General features: G+C 41.6%; 1 protein-coding gene across 1 annotated transcript in view; it reads right to left on the bottom strand.

Annotated features, from left to right (window-relative positions):
- Positions 1–20,054, bottom strand: part of ENPP6 (ectonucleotide pyrophosphatase/phosphodiesterase 6) — a 111,107-nt gene that overhangs the window by 39,681 nt on the left and 51,372 nt on the right. Inside the window, exon 2 of the mRNA XM_035004271.1 lies at positions 19,077–19,256. Within this exon, the coding sequence (XP_034860162.1) occupies positions 19,077–19,256 (180 nt within the window). The remainder of the gene's footprint in view (positions 1–19,076; positions 19,257–20,054) is intronic.

Raw genomic sequence — 20,054 nt, 5'->3', positions numbered from 1 at the left:
GTCATTTTTGTTAGATATATGCCTTTATTTTTTTGTGTTTAGATTCTATTGTAAATAATATTGTTTTTTTAAAAAAGATTTTATTTATTTACTTGACAGAGAGGGAGAGAGAACATGCGCAAGCAGGAGGAGCCACAGACAGAGGGAGAAGCAGGTTCCCCGCAGAGCAGAGAGCCTGACGCAGGGCTTGATCCCAGGACCCTGGGATCATGACGGGAGCCGAAGGCATACGCTTAACCAACTGAGCCACCCAGTCACCCCAATGATACTGGTTTTTAAATTTCATTTTCTAACTTTTTGTTCCTAATATATATAAATACAATAGTTTTAAAATGTTGACCTTATATCAAAAGACTTATCTCATTAACTCTAAACATGAATTCTTTTGGATTTTTGCAGAGTCATCTAGAATAATGACAATTTTTTTTCTTCTTTTTGTTTTATTTTTACCCCTGCCCTCCGCACCACAATCCCCAACTAAATAGGACCTCCAAATATAATTTTGAATAGAAGTCATGGCAGGAGCCATCCTTATCTCATTCCTGAACCCATTTATTATCAACTATTATGTTTGCTATAGGGTTTTTGTAGATATTCTTTTTCAGATTAAGGAGGTATTTTACTAGTTACCCAAGTTCATTCTAATAAATTCCAGTTTCGTTTACTAAGAGGTTTTTTTTTTTATGAATGGTTGTTGTTACTTATCAAATAGTTTTTATGTATCTACTAAGATGATCAAGTGTTTTTTTTATTTTTATTCTGTTGCTGTTGTGAATTCATTGATAGATTTTAAAATATGAAACCTATCTTTTATTCCTGTAATAAACCCAATTTGGTTGGCATATATTATTCTATTTATGTATTGATTGATTCAGTTTACAAATATTTTGTTTAGAATTTTTATATCTATGTTCATGAAAAAGGTGTCCTATAACTTTCTTCTTGTCACATTTTAGTATCAAGCTTATGCTGACTTCATTATGGATGTGATTTATCATTATACATTCTCTGAAAGAGTTTGTGTAAGACTGGTGTTACTTTTTCCTTACATGTTTGAAAACTTCACTAGTGGAGGCATCTAATACTGGGGTATTCTGCTTTTATTTATTTTTTATTATTTTTTGAAGATTTTATTTATTTATTTGAGAGAGAGAGAGAGAACAAGCCAGGGGAAGAGCAGAGGGAGAGGGCGAAGCAGACTCCCTGCTGAGCAGGGATCCCAATGTGGGACTTGATCCCAGAACCCTGGGATCATGACCTGAGCCAAAGGCAGATGTTTAACTGACTGAGCCATCCAGGCATCCCTAGGGAAGGATCTTAAAGATTTAATTTAAAAATAGATATAAAAGTATTCCAATTTTCTATTTCTTTTTGTCCATTTGGTAATTTTTCTCCAGAAAACTGTCTATTTCATTTACATTTTCAAATACATCAGCATAACATTTTTCGTAATATTATTTTACTGGCTTTTTAATGTCTGTAGGTTCCATGTTGATGCTCCCTTTTCCATTTTATTATTGGTTATTTGTGTCTTCTCTTTTTATTCCTTGATAAGCCTTGTCAAGGTTTCACCCATTTTATTAGATTTTCTTTTTTTTTTAAAGATTTTATTTACTTATTTATTTATTTTAAGAGAGAGAGAGTGGGAGCTGGGGGAAGGAGCAGAGGGAGAGGGACAAGAAGACTCTGTGCTGAGTGCTGAGCCCAACAAGGGGCTTGATCCCATGACCCTGAGATCATGACCTGAGCCAAAATCAAGAGTCAGACACTTAACCGACTGAGCCATCCAGGCGCCCCTCGTTTTTTTCTAATAACAAATGTGGCTTTGTCAATCCTTTCTCTCATATGTTTGCTTTCTACTTAATTTCTGTTCTTATTGTTATTGTTGCCTTTTTTCCATTTGGTGGAATTTAATTTGCTTTGAGATGGAGACTTAGATTATTGATTTTCAGCCATTATTTTTATCTATATATGCAAATATAAGTATTTATTTCCTTTCAAGCATGAGTTTAGTTGCATCCCATTTATCCTGCTACATTTTATGTAGTATTTTCACTAACCTTCCATTCAAGATATTTTCTAAATTTCCACTGTATCTTTTTCTCTGAACCATGAATTATTTAGAAGTCTCTGGTTATTTTCCAAAATATGAGGATTTAAAGTTTTCTTTCTATTATTGACTGTACTTTAATTGCACTGTGGTTAGAGAACACATTCTGTACAATTTCACACTTCTCCAATTTGTTGAGAAATGCTTTATGACTAACATATGGTCATTTTTTACAAATGTTCCCTGTGCACTTGAGAATAATGTGTATTCATCAGTTGTTGGGTGTAGTGTTCTAGTAATGTCAATTAGGTAAATATGTTAATTATGTTGTATAAATTTTCTGTACCCTTCTAACTTTTTTGTTCTCTTATTTTATCAGTTATTGAAAAGAAGTCTTAAAATCTTCCAATATATTGTGAATTTACCTATCACTCCTTTAGTTCTGTCAATTTTTGCTTTATTATTTTGAGATTGTACAATTAGGAGTATTACAATTTAGAATTGTTACATTTTCTTGGTGGATTGAACCTTATATCAACATAAAGTATCCTTCTTTATTATAAAAATAGTCTAGGTTTTTAGTATACATGGATTGATATTCGTATAGCAGCACCAGCTCTCCCTTGGTTAATTTTTTTGTGTCATATATCTTTTTAAAAATGTTATTACTTAAAATTTTTCCACATACTGGGCGCCTGGGTGGCTCAGATGGTTAAGCGTCTGCCTTCGGCTCAGGTCATGATCCCAGGGTCCTGGGATCGAGTCCCGCATCAGGCTTCCTGCTCCTTGGGAGCCTGCTTCTCCCTTTGCCTCTCTCTCTCTCTGTGTGTGTCTCTGTCTCTCATGAATAAATAAATAAAATCTTAAAAAAAAAAATTTTCCACATACTTACATTTAATGTATGCCTTTTATAAGCAGCATATATTAGGTTTTGTTTTTGTCCTGTCAGATGATAGTTGTTTTTAATGAAATGTCTATTAAAGTTTAACATAGACAAAAAATGAATAAATCATAATTGTACAGGTCAATGAATTCCTATAAAGTGAATGCAGCTGTGTAACCAGCACACAGATCAGGAGACAGAACATTACTATCACACATAGGCACCTTCTAGTCCCTATTCTCCCAAATGTAAACACTATTCTAACAATGTGAATTGGTTTCACATGCTTTTGAACTTTAAACAAATAGAATAACTGAGATTAATTGAAATAATAAAATATTAGTAAAAAAGTAAACTTTTACACGTAATGTATTTACTGATATCTTTGTGTTTCAATCAGCCATCTAACTAAATGCCTTGTATCACACATTTGATAGGTTTTCTTTCTTTTCTTGATTTCTTTTGGGCTAAGTATTATTATTGTTGTTCCATTTTCAGCCTTTATTAGCTTGTTATTTATATGTTTTAATTAATATCTTCTTGGCATAGGGCCCTGGATATGACAAAAAATTGAAATATTGATCTACTGAAGTCTAATATAAATTTGCATTTCTGTACCTTCTTAGAAAATATAAAGATGTTTGAATGCTTTAAATTTTACATTTCTCCCACCTTCTGTGCTTCTGTTGTTCATGTATTTTAATTCTCTTTGGATTTTTAATCTAAATATTATTATTATTACTATTATTATTTTACCTTTACCTACATATTTACCCTTTCTGTTGCTCCTCATTCTTTCCTCCTTTGTGCTCCCATCTGTGACCATTTTCTTTCTACCTAAAGAATTTAGTATTTCCTTTACTCTAAACCTGCTGGCAATAAATTCTCTGTTTTCTGCCTCTAGAAAAAGTCATTTTTGAGTGTTCATTTCTGAAGGTTATTTTCAATGGATATAGAATTTGGGGTTGATAATTTTTTTTTTATCACTTTGAGGATACCATTCCATTGCCTTTCTTGATTCCAATATTTCTGCTGGAAAATCAGCTATCAGTCTTAATATAGACCCTTTGAAAAGTTTCCTCTTGCAATTTTTAAGATTTTCTCTTATCTGTGGTTTTTAGCAATCCTGAAATTCACAATATTCTTTCCTGGATTTCATGGCATTTCTTGAATCTATGATTTGATAGCTCATGTCTGTTTTGGGAAGTCCTCAAACATTATTTGTGTTGTATTGCTTGTGTCTCTAATCCATTTGTGGCCTTTTCACCATACCCAATATGTCTCTTACATTCTTTTCTACATTTTCCATTCTTTTGCTTCTCCACATTTAAGCTGGATAGCTGTCTTCAGTTCTAGAATTTACTTTTTAAAAAAGATTCTAGTTGGTTAGTGCAAGTCTCCATTTTGTCATTTAGTTCTTTTATCATCATTCCTTAAAGTCCATGTCTGATAGGTGGATCATTAGTGGGTTTAAGTTTACCATCTGTTTATTTCTCCTGATTTTTCAGTCAAGCCTTGTTTTCCTATATTCTGGTTATTTTAAAAAATTGAATGCTGCATATTACATATGAAAAACTGTAGATATCATTTGCCCCTCCATAGTTGTTACCTTCTTCTAGAGAGCAAATGCTTTGCTTTCAATGGGCACCTAGGCTATGGGCAGACCATCTCAATTCACAATGGGTTAAGATGATTCAAAAGTTCCCACTCTCTTTATGAAGGCTTCAGTCCTCAAAAAATCTATACTGTTTGCCTGTGTCTAGCTCATTTTATTGCTAGAGTGTTGCCCTTTATTGTCCAACTAAACGTCTGGGATATTTACTAGATCTCTTCTCCTTGGTGGACTATGAACTCCAATTTTTATTATTTCTTTCATCCTGTGAGTCTGTCAAAAGCTCAGTTCAGTTTATTGGCCTCTCAACTGCTTTTGAGATCAGTATTTCACTGCAGAGGAGACATGGTACCAATTGCCAGATATACCTCCTTCTCTAGGTCTCTATATGCCTCTGACGCATTATGAACATACATATGCACACATAGTTCAGCCTCCTTTATAGCTGTTGCTGAAGAGAAGAGTTATTTCAAATACAACTTAGCCTGTCCTTGTACCAAGTGAAACACCAGATCTCAATAATTTTTAAACATAAAAAAGTTACATTTTATTAGAAATGTACCTCATGGGTGCCTGGGTGGCTCAGTTGGTTAAGTGTCTGCCTTTGGCTCAATTCATGATCCTGGAGTTCCAGGCTCCCTGCTTGGCAGGGAGTCTGCTTTGGGCTCCCTGCATTGGGCTCCCTGCTCGGCAGGGAGTCTGCTTCTCCCTCTGTCCCTCACCCCGCTCATGCTCTTTCTCTCTCTCTTGCTCTCTCTCAAATAAAATAAAAGAGAAATGCATCTCATAATGAAAGGATTAGGGATGCTTTCAAAAATCAATTCATATATCCATGGATGAATATGACTGATCTCTAGATCTCTAGAATAAGACAAGTTCAGAATCCACTCTATTCCTATTAAGTCTAAGTGCTAAGAGAGCTGTTCACATAAATAAGTAGATGGAAATAGAAGTAGTTTGTTGTACCAATGTCATTTAATTCTTTGAATACCAAATTCACATATCATCATAAATTTTTAAATAATGTTTCAGCTGACAACTCAATTAAGTTTTTCCTAAATAATTTAAAAGCAAGCAGAAGAAAATACTTGATTTTTTTTAAGTTTTGTTATTTTATCACTAGATGTATTCACTTCCTCAACACCTACACCAATATTTTGAACTGTCCCTTTGTTTGGTACCTAGAGGCTTTCATATATCAGAGCAATGCACCTTAGTAAGGTTCTGCATGGCTCAGGGGTATTACTTTCTTATGTAAAGTAGGGAAAGGGCATGTTTTCAGTCAAGACAATATATGCAATGCACATGAAACTTTAGGATCTTAGAATTGATTTCTTTAAAAGTAATTTTGCTCTTGTAAATTCCTGGGAACCCAGTTTGAAGACCCCTAAACTAGGGAAACCAGGCAGCAGTAGCTCTACTCTGTGGGAACTATAATGTTCAATAAAGCAGCTGGGCATAAAGTGTGGGGAGTTGGAGGTGACATATGACTGATAGTTGTATAATTTATTCTCCTCTAGGTTGTCCCACAACTGAAGCTCTGTGATCAAAGAGAGAGAAAGAACCTTCATAGCAGAGCAAATGGGGCATTATAATTTGCTCTCTACTGGGGTAATCAGAGATCCAGATGATGGAGTGAAAAGATCATATCTCAACCCATCAGAGATGCCCTGAATCCAAGTCCTGCAAACACAGTTAATTTTGATAGAAACTATATACCTCCCTGTGCCCCTGAGAAGAGATTAAACTAGTACCCAGGTGGACAGAAACTGGAACAAGTGCAATCCTTCTGTCCTGTCCATCCAGAATGGTCTTTCTTTTGTGGCACCTCAAAAGGCAGACACATTCCCCATACCTCCAATCTTATAACCCAGAATGAATAAATGACCGGCAAAGGAGAAAGCTAGCAAGAGATGACAGCCACAATGCAATGGAACATGAAATTAATGAAACTGGTGGTTTTAGAGACAGCAAGACTAATTATTCCTAAGTGAGTTGGTGTAGATACTTCATTTTGTTTTCTTTAGTCTTTATCTGATGGAAATCAGCAGACTGGTGTTGGGGGTTGTTGTGTGGATCCCACGAGATAGTTCTCCAATCAGGAGTCTGTGGGCCTTTCTGGATTAATCACAGGCCCAATCTTTGAAAGTGGGTGTGTTGCTCAACCTCTGAGTCTGCTGCCTTCAGGCCATTTCCATGGCTTCAGGGGGCGTGTGGAATCTGGTCAATGGAGGTCACTGTAGGTCACCTCAACATGAATGAAGAAAACAGGATTTCTATATCTCTGCACAGGGATCTGTGGGGAAACAAAGGCAATGGCCTGGATCTCACAGTTTGAAAAATCAACCAGGAACTCTGGAGTAAGATTTTGGTTTCACAAATACCATGAAGGCATGTTTTGGCTTTACTCCACAACTTGTTTCCTCACTATTCCCAGGGAACTTTGAAAGGAATTGCCCTGAATTAGGGTTCATTTTTTAGGACCTCATCTTATCTCTCTCTAGAGTCCACCTTCCTGATGGATATTCCAACCTCACACTGGATGAGTATCCTCTTCTACAACCTAATAAAAATATCCTGAGTAGAAAATATAGAGTCAGAGGGAACTTAAAGGACAAAGAGGGTCACCACTAAGCCCATGCTTGATTTTTTTTTTAAGATTTTATTTACTTATTTATAGGACAGAGAGAGACACAGTGAGAGAGGGAACACAAGCAGAGGAAGTGGGAGAGGGAGAAGCAGGCTTCCTGCCGAGCAGGGAGCTGATGTGGGGCTCAATCCCAGGACCCTGGGATCATGACCTGAGCCGAAGGCAGACGCTTAACGACTGAGCCACCCAGGAGCCCCATGCTTGATTTTTTTTTAAAGGCATTTCCTTTTAAAAACACTTAACTACCATCCAACAGAAACTTTTTTGAATACACCTATTTTGTCACACCAACACTTGACTGCCACGGGCCAAAATGTCAAAATAAATATGCAAATCTCCAACGTCTATAATGTGAGTGATGCTCCCATGGATGTGGCATCCTTGCACAACTCACAGCCTTCACAGCCCTTCATGAAAATCTTACATCAAACCCCTTTATTTTACAAAGAAATCAAGGGCCTCAGATGGGAGAAGTCAATGTCCCAAGGTCTCCAGGCCAGCTAGTAATCAGCTCTCCTAGAAAAGCACACTGCTTTCCTAGATGATCCTTGCTTCCTGGCAGTTCTCTCCAAGGACCACCAAGTTGAGCCCATAAAAAATCACATTTCTCCAACTTCCAAGAGCACAGGTCTCACCTTCCAAGTGCAGCTCAGCTTGCCAAATTTGACACATCTTGTAACAATAACCCCTGTGAGTTGCGTTTTATGTGATATGAGGCAGGTGTACAACTGTTGAATACATGTCTCAAGAGAGCTTATTAAAACAGCTAAGCCAATTAACTCTCTTAGAAACATGTAACCTTTTCCAAGAAAATACATCTGAGGCACAGGAGCTTGTGGGAACAGGTCCTTGGGGAAGGTGTGGACTTTGATCTCAGAGACCCTTTCCCCAGGGTTGGCCTGGCCCACAGATCTAGGAGACCTCTGGTGACAGCTCTCTTCTGATGTAGGGAGAGGGCAGTGGGTTGGCCTGAGTACAGGATGCCACTGAATACTGGTTTTGTGTGCAGGGGCAGAAGGAAGCCCAGGAGACAAATGAGATGAGAAACAACTCATCCATCAGAGCAGATTCCAAAAACTCAACTGAAAATGACTCACTGGGCATAAAAGATGACTAATGGGAAACGAAGGTGAGAAGGAATGTATGCCTAACCCAACCTGAGTCCCCGCGTTAGGAAGGCGGTGGTGAAACCACAGCAAGGCATAATGAAGCCAAAGGTGGAGCTTTAATCTCTGCATCTGTTAGTTAGCTTTAGATGGCGAAAATCTCTGGCCAGGGTCAAGGACTGCACTCCTCCCAAGTGGGACCAGGTGAGGAATGAATGACCACTCCTGGAATGACACCCCTGGATGCCCCCTCATATAAGCTATCAGCAGTGTCTCTGGGTCAGGGGCACCTGCTTCAAGATTATCTAAATCTTATGATTGATTACATGATTACAGTGACATCATGCTTCCCCCAAAGGAAGCCATCTTGGCTTCTGCACCATATGGTATTCCCATAGTCTCTTTCTCTGAGTAGGTGATTTCTTGTCATTTAGATCGCAGTACTACTTAAGATGCAAGATGCCGACAAGTCCTTTACTGCAGCTCAGCCCTGTCAGCTAGTTTGCTAGAATTCTAGCACCTATCCAGGAATCCCTCACCCCCACCAACCCCCAAATCCGAGCTGTGATTGCCAAGTCTTACAAATAAGACTCCATATAACGGGAGGAATCTTGGTCTCCCCAACCTCTGAGCTGGTTCTGAGCCTCAGGAACTAGGAACCAGGAACTAGGAACATCTGGAACCAGGACTGAGTGCTTTGTGTGGGCCCTGCAAAGTCACTTCTCTGCAATCCTTAGACAAACGGCCTGTGACCAGTCCAGTGGCCACACTGCCCAGCATTAGGTTCTCCCTCTGCATATGGCCCTGTGTATGCTAACCCTGTCCATGGTTTCTGAGACATCAAAAGACAGGCTCTGCCCTTTCTTTTTCTGATGACCCAGTGGTCAACCCCCTCTGTCTACTCCTTTCCTGGAAACACTCTCCACCCATTCCTTACTGGCCTTATAACCCGTCCCAGAATTCTCTTAGTGATTTAAAGTAGGGCTTATATATCACTCTATGATGTTTGCTGCAAATGTATATTTGAATTCTTGATGTGACCTTGCAGCTTTATTTTGGGCTGAGAGTAACCTGGATCAGAGGGCTCTCCCTATGTGACTTAAAGTCGGTACAAACTGAAGATCCCTTTTTAGAATCTGGGGATAAGAGGTCTATTACAGAGATTAAACATTTACTCTGGTCAGATTTTTTACATGTCTTATCTCATATCACATGCCAATAAGCCTAAGAGGTACATATGGTCATTCCTGTTGGCTAGATGATGAAACTGGAGCACAGAGAGATTAAGTGACCATCCCCAGGTCCCACAGCAAGGAAGGAGCTGAAATGGTTTAGAGCCACATTCTCGCTCTTTTCTTTAAATTTCCCTGAGGTTTCCCAAGTGCTTCAGTGAAGTGCTGGAAACACAGCAGGAAGGACGGAGGGGACAGAGCTCCCCACACACTAAGAGCTCGGGGAGGGAGTGTAAAAGTGCTGCTTCTTTGTCCCAACACAGTGAAATCTCTTTGACGAACAGCTAGCAGCTTGCCGACCCACCCGGGGAAGGCATAGAGGTGTCTAGGCCCCCCTGCCCACTTGGAGGGCTTCAGGACCAGCAAAACCTGTGGCACAGACCTAGGAGAAATGGCTGCAGGACTGTTCTCAGCCACCAAAAACTAAGATTCCAGCATTCTCTACTGAGGATTGGCTTAATACAGGAGTACCAACTTTGGGCCCCTTTCTTCACTTTGTCAGGCCCCCTCCCCCTGAATCCCAGCTCTGCTCTGGGCAGTTGGGCTGGCAAGCCTGGGAGGGACAGTGGATGCCCCAGCAGCACAAGACCCTCCCCAGCCTTGGCCGAAGCTCAGGTACCAGGGCAGGGGACCTTGCCTGGGACTTGGAGTCAGACAGCCCCAGTGGCAGCCTAGCTCACTTGCTTCCTGGCTGCATGTTCTCTCTGGAGCTTGCATTCCTCCATGGTAAAGTGGGGAGAATAGCAGTCATTTCTCATGACTGTTCTGAGGATTTGATAAAGGGATGTGTGGGAAGTGCCCAGTTTACTTTAGATGCTCAATCCACCCTTGTCTGCAGTAAGAAGGGTCCTCGCTGGGGCAGCCAAGCCTGCCCAGACAGCTTGAGGTCAGAGTTCAGTGCCCGGACTAATGCAGAAAGCAAAGGGAGATGGTGAAGCCCTGAAGAGCTTCTGAGCCTCCCACACCAGCATCAGCTCTGGGCCAGGTGGAGCTCTCGGTGGGAATTAACCTTGACCCCAAACAAGCTCTGGAGCTGGCAGAATGCCCAAATCAGCCCAGAGAGAGGCCGCTGACCTGACCCTGCAGAACAAAACTTTCTTCCTCATTGGGTTCTACCTTGAAGGCTATCATTCCTATATTAGTCGTTCCTTTAAATTAGCAGGGCACTGGGAGCTGTTAGACTAAAATACTGTCCATCATTAGCCTGAGTTGAAATTTCTTGATGGGGCCAGCTGACAGCAGGGGCACTGAGGGAATGGAAGGCAGGTGGTACATAGGACGAGTTAGGGCTCAGGGAGCTTTGTGGCTGATGTGTGGCTTAGGAGGCCAGATCAGGTGGATGGAGCACCCAGGACTTCCAAGTCCTAACGATGGCAGGAATAGGAGCCCTGAAAATCCAGTTGCCTTGTTCTGATTTGCAGTAATCCAGAGCCTTGCTCCCGGCAGGTTTGCCTCCTCATTTAGTCTAACAAATGTTGGGGTAATGTCTGTCTCTCACACTTCCTTTCTTCCTTATCTTCTTTTCCATCTTCCCCCCTTCCCTTCTGCTTTGGTCCGTTCAGGCTGCTGTAATAAAATACCATTGACTGGGTGGTTTAACCAACAAACATTTATTTCTCACAGTTCTGGGAGATGGGAAGTTCAAGATCAAGGTGCTACCAGATTTGGTGTCTGGTGAGGCAGGTCTTCCTGGTTTGCAAAGGGTCACCTTACTGTGTGGCAGAGAGAGGTCTCTAGTCTCTTCCTTTTCCTCTAAGGGCACTAATCCCAGCATGGAAGCCCTATTCGCACGACCTCATCTAAACCTAATTGCCTCCCAAAGGCCCCACACCCAAATACCACCATACTGGGGATTAGGGCTCCAAGATACAAAATTTGGGGGGGACACATTTCAGTCCCCAGCAGTGTCTGTTTCATTATTTGGAGAATCAACTGCTGGTCAGGAACACCCGTTTTGGACTTTCAGAGTGGCTAAAATTAACAAGTCAGGAAACAACAGATATTGGCGGGGATACAAAGAAAGGGGAACCCTCTGACACTGTTGGTGGGAATGCAAGCTGGTGCAGCCACTCTGGAAAACAGTATGGAGGGTCCTCAAAAAGTTGAAAATAGAGCTAACCCTATGACCCAGCAATTGCACTACTGGGTATTTACCCCAAAGATACAAATGTAGTGATCCAAGGGGGCACCTGCACCCCAGTGTTTATAGCAGCAATGTCCGCAATAGCCAAACTACGGAAAGAGCCCAGATGTCCATCAACAATGAATGGATAAAGAAGATATGAGATACACACACACACACACACACACACATGCACGCACTGAAATATTATGCAGCCATCAAAAAAATGAAATCTTGCCATTTGCAATGACGTGGATGGAACTAGAGGGTATTATGCTAAGTGAAAAAAGTCAATCAGAGAAAGACAATTATCGTATGATCTCACTGATATGAAGAATTTGAGAAACAAGACAGAGGATCGCAGGGAAAGGGAGGGAAAAATGAAACAAGATGAAATCGGAGAGGGAGACAAACCATAAGAGACTCTTAATCTCAGGAAACAAACTGAGGGTTGCTGGAGTGGGGGGGAGGTGGAAGGGATGGGATAGCTGGGTGATGGACACTGGAGAGGATATGTGCTATGGTGAGCGCTGTGAATTGTGTAAGACTGATGAATCACAGACCTGTACCCCTGAAACAAACAATACATTATATGTTAATTTAAAAAAATAAAAAAGAAAAAGAAAGAAAAAAAAAGATTTCTATTGGGTGAAGCCACTGAGACTTTGGGACTTATCTGTTTCTGCAATTGACATTAACTTAATAATATACCCTGCCCCCTAGAACTCAAATCCCTTTACATAGCATATAAAGATCTGGCCATTTCAAGTTTTATATCTCTTCACTCCCACCATAGTCCATAGAGCCATTGTAGCTCTGCAAAGATGACATGCCTTAGCTCGCTTTGTCTTTGAAAAGACTGCGATTCTTTCTTCTGCCTCAAATGCTCCTACTAGAAATCCGTCCCACATGCTCATCTAATACCCTGTGTGTAGTATAATCACAGCATCAGCCATGGCGGATGGTAACTGCTGACCTCTGGTCTGCTTCCCGACCCAAGGAAATATGCTTTGTTTCTCGTTAGCATGTATCAACTCTCGATGGCGTTCAAAGCAGTCACTAACCAGAAAAAGAGGTGTTGGATTATTTTCATCATCTTTTCCTGTTTAACTGAAAACTGTCTTTGTGGGAGAAATCATGCCAAATTTTATTATTTGTATATTTTGTTTTCTTCAAAACCAATTATAGATGAAGTATAATAATCATTGTTACTATTAAAATCGAGACTCTCTTGCAATAGATAGAAATTAAAGGGTACCCTGTGCTATTAATAATAATTATTAGTCTAAATTAGAAAATGCTGAGGGGATGAAATTCCTACAAAGTTCAGAGCTTGCCAGCGATGCCCCTGATAATAAATCCAGATGCTCTTTGCAGTCCCTGTAATATCCCTCAACAGTGAGCACTGGTGATGGCCACTCCCATCTTGAAACCATTTTATTCCTTTGGTTTCTATAACAAGTGCGTGCCAACAGATTTCCACTGGAGTCACTCTCTCAGTGACACCTTTCCCTCCTCTCTCAGATGAGAGCAAGCCCCTTAGTAGAGGCCTTTATAAAGGGATATCACTGTTCTTTATTACACATTCCACAACTCTTCTGTTTGTAATCCTGCTTCTCAAGCTACTCCTTCTTTGTTTCCTTTGCAGGCTCACCTCCGTCCGACCATTCATTTCCTCAAGGCTGTGTCTGGGACCCTCTCTTCTTTTCAGGTCTGCTCCTTCCCTAGGTGAGCTTCTGACCCACACAACATCAAGGACCGCTGACGCCACCTCCACGAACTACACCTCAGTACCTCCGGCTCTCTTCTCTGAGCTCCAGACCTGCCCTGTCCACATGTCTCAGAGTCAACTCAGAGCCGACGTTCCTCTGCCCCCAAACCATTCATCTTCCAGCTTCCCCAGTTTAAGCGAAGATTCGCCACCCACACAGTTCTGTCAGCCAGAAACCAGGTGTCATGCCTGTCACTGCTCAATCCCAAATTCAATTCATCACTAGGTCCTGGCGATTTTAATTCCTAAATATGTCCCCAATGATTCCATTTCTCACCATTTGGGTTACCCTGGTCTAAGCTATTCTTACCTCCTTCCTAGATCCGTACAATAACCTTCTGACTATTCCATCCCCTCGGGGTGTCACATTCCATTCTCCATGTAGCAGCCAGAGTGGTCTTGTCAAAATGCAAGTATGACACTGCCTCCTTCCTCCTCAAAGCCTTCCTGTGACTTTTTATTCCTCTCGATAGGAATAAATTCTCCTGCTCGGCCCACAGAACCTGGCCTGGCCTCGGCTTCTCTCCATCTCATCCACACCACATGCATCCTACCTTCTTGAGCCTGCTGCTTCTCCCATCCCTTCCAGACCTTAATACTGCTGTTCCCTCAGCCTGGGTACTCCTTACCACTGACTCCCCGACTTACCCAAGGTGTTAGTTCTTGTCATCTGATGAAACCAGATCCCTTATTAGATGATGTCATAATGCAATCTACTTTTCATTATTGTACTTTTAACAAGTGGATTTCTACATTTATTTGGGCAAGTATAAGCTTATCATCTACCTTCTCCATGGGATGGTGAGTTCCCGGAGGTAGGGGAGTTGGAGTGAAGAGAGCCTGCATCTGGTTTTGCTCATAGTTGTCTCCTAAGAGCAGATTTCAGGGCCTGGAGTCACACCCTTTTAAGATGTTTTATGAAGAAATAGATTTGCCATGACTTGTGAAGAATAGAAGTTCATTCCTGGATTTCTCTTTAAGGCTTTCTAATTACCATCATGGATGCTGCTGAGAAACTGTGAGCTCTTTTGGCCAAGATGCTAGCCTCCGAGAGGAAATTGCATGTGGTTGGGCAGCTATGAAAACTTTCCAGCACTGGAGGAATTGCTCCCGCCGGCAGTGGTCCAGATAGGCAACACCTCCTCAGTTTCTCTGCAGCAGAGATCACTGATGCTGAGAAGTCATACAGAACGCTTTTGAAGATCATGTCTTAGAGACAACCTCCAACTGGAAATGAGAATTCATAATCTTTTTCTTGCTGACACAGACAGGAATATCAGGGATGCAGACCTGACCAAAGTTCCTGACAAACAAAGGAAATGACTCATAGTGAATTCAACCCAAAGAGTCTTAGAGAATTTTGACCCATCCCATTCTAGCCAGACAAGATTAATTACAGGATCTTGAGTTTCGCTTGGTACTTCCGTGATTTTTAACACATGTTTTTATCACATTAAAAAAAAATCAAATCAATTATAGATTAGATATATGTGTGTTGCTATGTCAAAGACCTTTTGCCAATCCTCATCATTGTAGTTTCTTGTATTACATGAGGACAAAATTATGAGTGTTGTATGCAAGGGTGTGTTTTTCTGCAAAGGGGATCCATAGTTTTGATGAGTTTCCTAAAGAGGTCCTGATTTACAAGTATAGGAATGAGCAAACTACATACGAGGACCTCTTTGTGTTCTCAAGTTACATACATCTTAAAGTCTAATGCTAAATTGGTGATATTATTGGAAAATTTAGTGCAACTCTGGATCCCATGCATTTGCAATGTCAAATATTTGTCTGAAAAAAGAATTTCAGTTTTTATTCAGATATTTGGAGTCCTGTTCATAGAGTCAAAGAACGGAGCCATTCATAACGTTAACTCACTCATTTGTATAATTGATGCTGGGCCCCTAATCTTCCCTGTGCCTTAGTGTATGCAACCAAGTTCAGCCCAGCTGAAGGCTGTCAGGAACCCACCACAGCAGGAAAGGGGAAGAGGCTGTGAACAATCCATATTCTCCATCAATAGCCAGTGCATGTCTCCTTACTTACGCAGATGAAATCACCTTGCTTGGTAGGAGCTCAGTTAGATACTCACCCCTAAAGTCCCCACCCAGCCCACCTCTGGAATGTAGGAAAGGGAAGCAAGGTGGAAACGTGTCCTTCCCTACAAAGAAGGTGCCCTATTTATCTGAACACCTGCACAGGACAGGAAGAGGTCGGTAGAAGAGCCCAGGCCCTTCTCTAGGGCCATATGAATGGTTGCTCCCCAGTCCCCCTGAGTGTTTGGCTGTAGGGAGTTCACACTGCAAAATGCATCATAAAAGACATAGAACTCAGAGTCTTCAAACATTCCAAGGAGTTTTAACCAGAGACTCCTAAAAAGTTGCTAATCTTTATTCCTTTTTGGGATTTCACAACAGCCGTAAGAATCAACTTAAAACCACTGCCCCTGTGTGCTGTCCAAGGAGCTCAAACTTGGTTTCCACATGGTATCTGCCTTATCCTCCCATTTCCCCTCATTTTTCCTCCTCCTCCACCCTTCTCTGCTTTGGGATGCTCTTACTATGAAGTGAGTATCAGAGCCTCTTCCCTTCCCCCTCAGTAAAATTTCTTTGATCTCAAACCAGAGGGATGGAATAGGAGATAAAGTTAATGAACGACACACACTCAGCCCTTTTCCTTTGCAGAACACTGTTAGGCCCCCACCGTACAATTCCTGGATGATTTCTTTGGGCTTCCCAAAGGAATACTTGATTTAGGGCTGGGGATCATTTCCCATGGTACGCTTCTCCCTGCACAGCTCAATGGCACCATTGGGTGGGGTAATAAAGGGTCTGTTTACAATATTAAATTTCTTGAGACTTGAGGTGGGCTATTTGGGACTCTTCACCACTGACGAATTTCTCCGTCTGCTGCTTTGTCTACCTGACAGGAAAAACTTGAACTACTGCCATTTCTAAATTGCACTTCTAAATATTGACTTCACAGTGAGACTCAAAGTGTCATAACACAGCTCACTGGAGCAATGAAGATTTTCCAGGCCTCATCCAGAGGTCTGTACAATGTCCTGTGGGAAGTGGAGAAGGAAGAGGAGGATTTGAGAAGAAAAATAAAATCAAGTCATGTTTAGAAGAAATGCCACTGTACTTCACTTAATCTTGTAGAGACAAATGAACGCTCACTGGGCTGTTAGCTGTGTGGAGGGGCTGGAGGGGACCAAGGTGGAGTGAGAAAGGATAGCAGTGACCATTCATCCCTCAGCTGGCAGCCAGTAAAACTGGGGTGGGCAAGAGCACTCCTGGTTGGGTCAGGGGGCAGGGGCTTCAGAGACACTTAGCTCTTGGAGAGCCTTTATTTGGGTATCCAGCCTAGAAGGTCCTAGAAGGACCGAACAGTGTCTAAGAAGAGACTATTCATCCGATTTCTATCAAGACTTCAACACAGCCAGATCTTGAGCTCATCTTCATTTAGGTTGCTGAGGAAATCCCAGGAGACTTTCTTTTCAGCTTCTTTCCTCCCAATAGTTAACACTATAAACTGATCATAAGGCATATTTGTCACATCACATTAGCTGTTAAACTGTGAATCAAAAGAAGCGATTGGACCTTTCTTGCCCTTAAGGAGCTGTTTTGGAGGAGAACATGATATTTTACATGCAAATTAGCTTTGAGATTTTTTTTTTTTAGATACTCAGAGATATGTAACTTCAAGTTGTTTATTATCCTGAAGGAGCCAGATCCTCCAGGAGGAGATACAGAATAACGATCTATAATGCTGCAGAGAGAGGTCTAAAATAGGGCAGCTGTCTCCCTTCAGGACCACTCCCTACCTTCATGCACAATGGCACCCACTGCTATCTGAAAGGCCACTGGCAGGAGATCATGTGTAGAGGAGGCAGCACGTGGGGAGCTGGGGAGAGATGATGGGGGATATGTACTCTTTGGAGCATGAAAAACTCAAGTTCCAAGACAGGAAGTTAAATTAACCAGCTACCATGGAAGATGGCCCTTAAAGCACTGGGGTAACAGGCATCTTGATGGTCCTTAGACTTGTCTAAGGTGGTCCCTAAGGCAGCATGCCCAATCTGTTCCTTCTCCTAGGCCCTGGCATGTGGGCCTTGTATTTGTTCATAATGATTTCTGAGAATGACCTCAAGGTGCATCTTTTGGCTTGAGACCTCCTCACACTGGGCTGAACCATGAGCCTGGCTCCTCCAGCAAGTCTGATTAGCTTGTCTGGTGCACTGGCTTTTCTTAATTTCATGTCCAATTCTGAAAAGTTGAGTCTCCATTTAAGGTAATGAAGTCCCCTTAAAGCCTTCCCTTGCTTGAAAGCTTCTTCTCATGTCAGCTGAGGTAGCTTCTATGGACCGAATCCCAAGTCTTCTGAAGAAACTCCAGTGCTCTCCCTGAAATTCTATCTGCCAGCAGAGCCAGCGTGTGTCTAATTGTTCTTATGCCCAGTTTCTAATTTATGCAGCCTGCTCTGGCCTTCATGGGCTCACCTATGGATGCTAGTCTCTGCTCTGTGGCAGTTTTCCGGGCACTTACCCCAGCATGGCTGTGGGTCTGTTTTCCACGGTCTCCATCTGTCTGTGTTCCATGCTCCTCCAAGAATTGGCACAGCCTTGAGTGCCCTAAGCAGCTGTCCACGTGACCACCTCCAACCAGCATCCTCTAAACTCCTGCTGAAGGCCCACGCCCTCAGTGTGGGCCATCTGTGATTCAGCCTCAGCTTACTCATCCTTCTCTCTGTTCTTCCCAACCCCCACCTACCACCTTCCCCACCACCCACCGTGCTCTCACAGTTTTATCAGGCTACTGCTGCCCTCCAACTGAGGCCAGTGAACTCCCCCAGCGGCCTCTCCCCATTAATCCCTTCATTTCTTCCAGGCCTCCCCTGACATCTTTTTCCATTGTGGCACTCAGCAGTATTACACCATTAAGAATTTGGAAAAAAGTGTCTACAGCCATGTACATCGGGAAGTCAAATCACCCACTTACCTAAAGAATGAATCCCAATGGGAACCAATGGGAAGACAACTGTAAGTTGATTATATTGTTATCACTGAATCCTCTCATCCTTAGTGCAAGATTTTTGACTGCCAAGACGAGAGTATTCTGAAGACTTCTCACAACAGCCAGGGTAGTTTGCATGATGACTTACCTCATTGCAGTAAGTAAAGTAATTTAGTTCCTCATTGGTCTATGACGTACAGGAGGAATATTAATACAAAGAGACCTCATTTAATGCAGTACCAAAAAGTTGTAAGTGCTTTAAATTGTCTTTTCAACATTACAGGGGAGATCAAAACCTATAGAAACAGTATGCCAAATTCTTTTGTAAAGCAGAGAAGCAACACATAATTTATCTCTTTTGGATATCCAAAATTTTGCACATGAAAAAGCATGATCTACTACAGCAACATTGCTGAACCAAGGAAATCAGGAAATTGCATTGTGTCTGGTCTGATGTTAGAGAGCTCAAAACAAAAGTTTAAAAATCATGCCCATAAGACATATTTCTTGTAAAGATCCCATTTTCCAAACTCTGACTTGGTCTTCGAACATGACAACCACATCATTTGTCTTCAGAGACTCCACAGTGTTGGAGATTTGGAAGGCTGGAGGGACCTGGATGTCAACACACTCACCTGGCCAGTAGTACATGTAGACCTTCCTTTTGGCCTTGGTCAGAGTGACCCACAGAGGTTCTGATCCATTCCACCAGAGAGGCATCAGGCTGTCTTTGTTGACACCAATGTCAAATGACTTGTTGGTGGTGGGGTCCCACATGTAGTTCCCAATCATCTGATGGACCTCACAATGGCGACCTACATTAATGAGAACACAAGGCCGTCAGTTTATTGTTCTGGTCTTTTTATATTTCATCTTTTTATAAAAGCCATTTTCTCTTGTTTATAAAAGCCATTCATGCACAGTTAGGAAGTACAGAACAGCACAAAGATTTACTTTTGATTTTTTTTTAAATCATAGCTTTTTAAATCTCTCTTAGATTTTACCACAAAGACAATCAAATGAGAAGTCTAATAATTGATTGAGGATGGGGTCATTTTGTGTGAAGTTAATTCGCCAACCTATTTTAAGTTATACTGAGGACGTGCACAAAATTCGACCCATTGTTCATGGCTCGAAATCTAAATATGAATCAATATGGAAATTGTAGTTTCCCATGGGGCTTGGATTGGATCTTCACCCCAGAGCACCTCTTTGGAATCTCCTCCCACAAAGTCACGAATCTAGATGCTGTGGATTTTATTCCCTTGCTTTCCTGAATAAGAGGAGTTATGGCTTCAGCGCAGAACAATGATAGAATCTACGACATTTGGAACAGAATGGTGAGAAATAGATTCGACTTTGAAAAACAAAGCAAGAAAACAGCCCTCCAAATGGAGTGTTACATAGAAATGAGGATTGCTTCTGTTGGGCACAGCTTAGTCCCAGAAGAGAAGCCAGAAGTGAAAGACGCAAGCGCTTGGACTCTTTTGAAACGTTAGGCTTAAATTATTTATTTTGGAGCAATCTGCTACATCTTTAAAGTAAAAATAACACAAACATTGGCAAGTGCATCAAAAATTGCTGCAATTTTCGTGAGCGTCATTTGGCATCAG

Source organism: Mirounga leonina, unplaced genomic scaffold, assembly GCF_011800145.1.
Source record: "Mirounga leonina isolate KUSES-001 unplaced genomic scaffold, KU_Mleo_1.0 Mir_128, whole genome shotgun sequence".
In the NCBI taxonomy this organism is placed as follows: domain Eukaryota; kingdom Metazoa; phylum Chordata; class Mammalia; order Carnivora; family Phocidae; genus Mirounga; species Mirounga leonina.
This window is presented reverse-complemented; position numbering and strand designations above follow the sequence as displayed.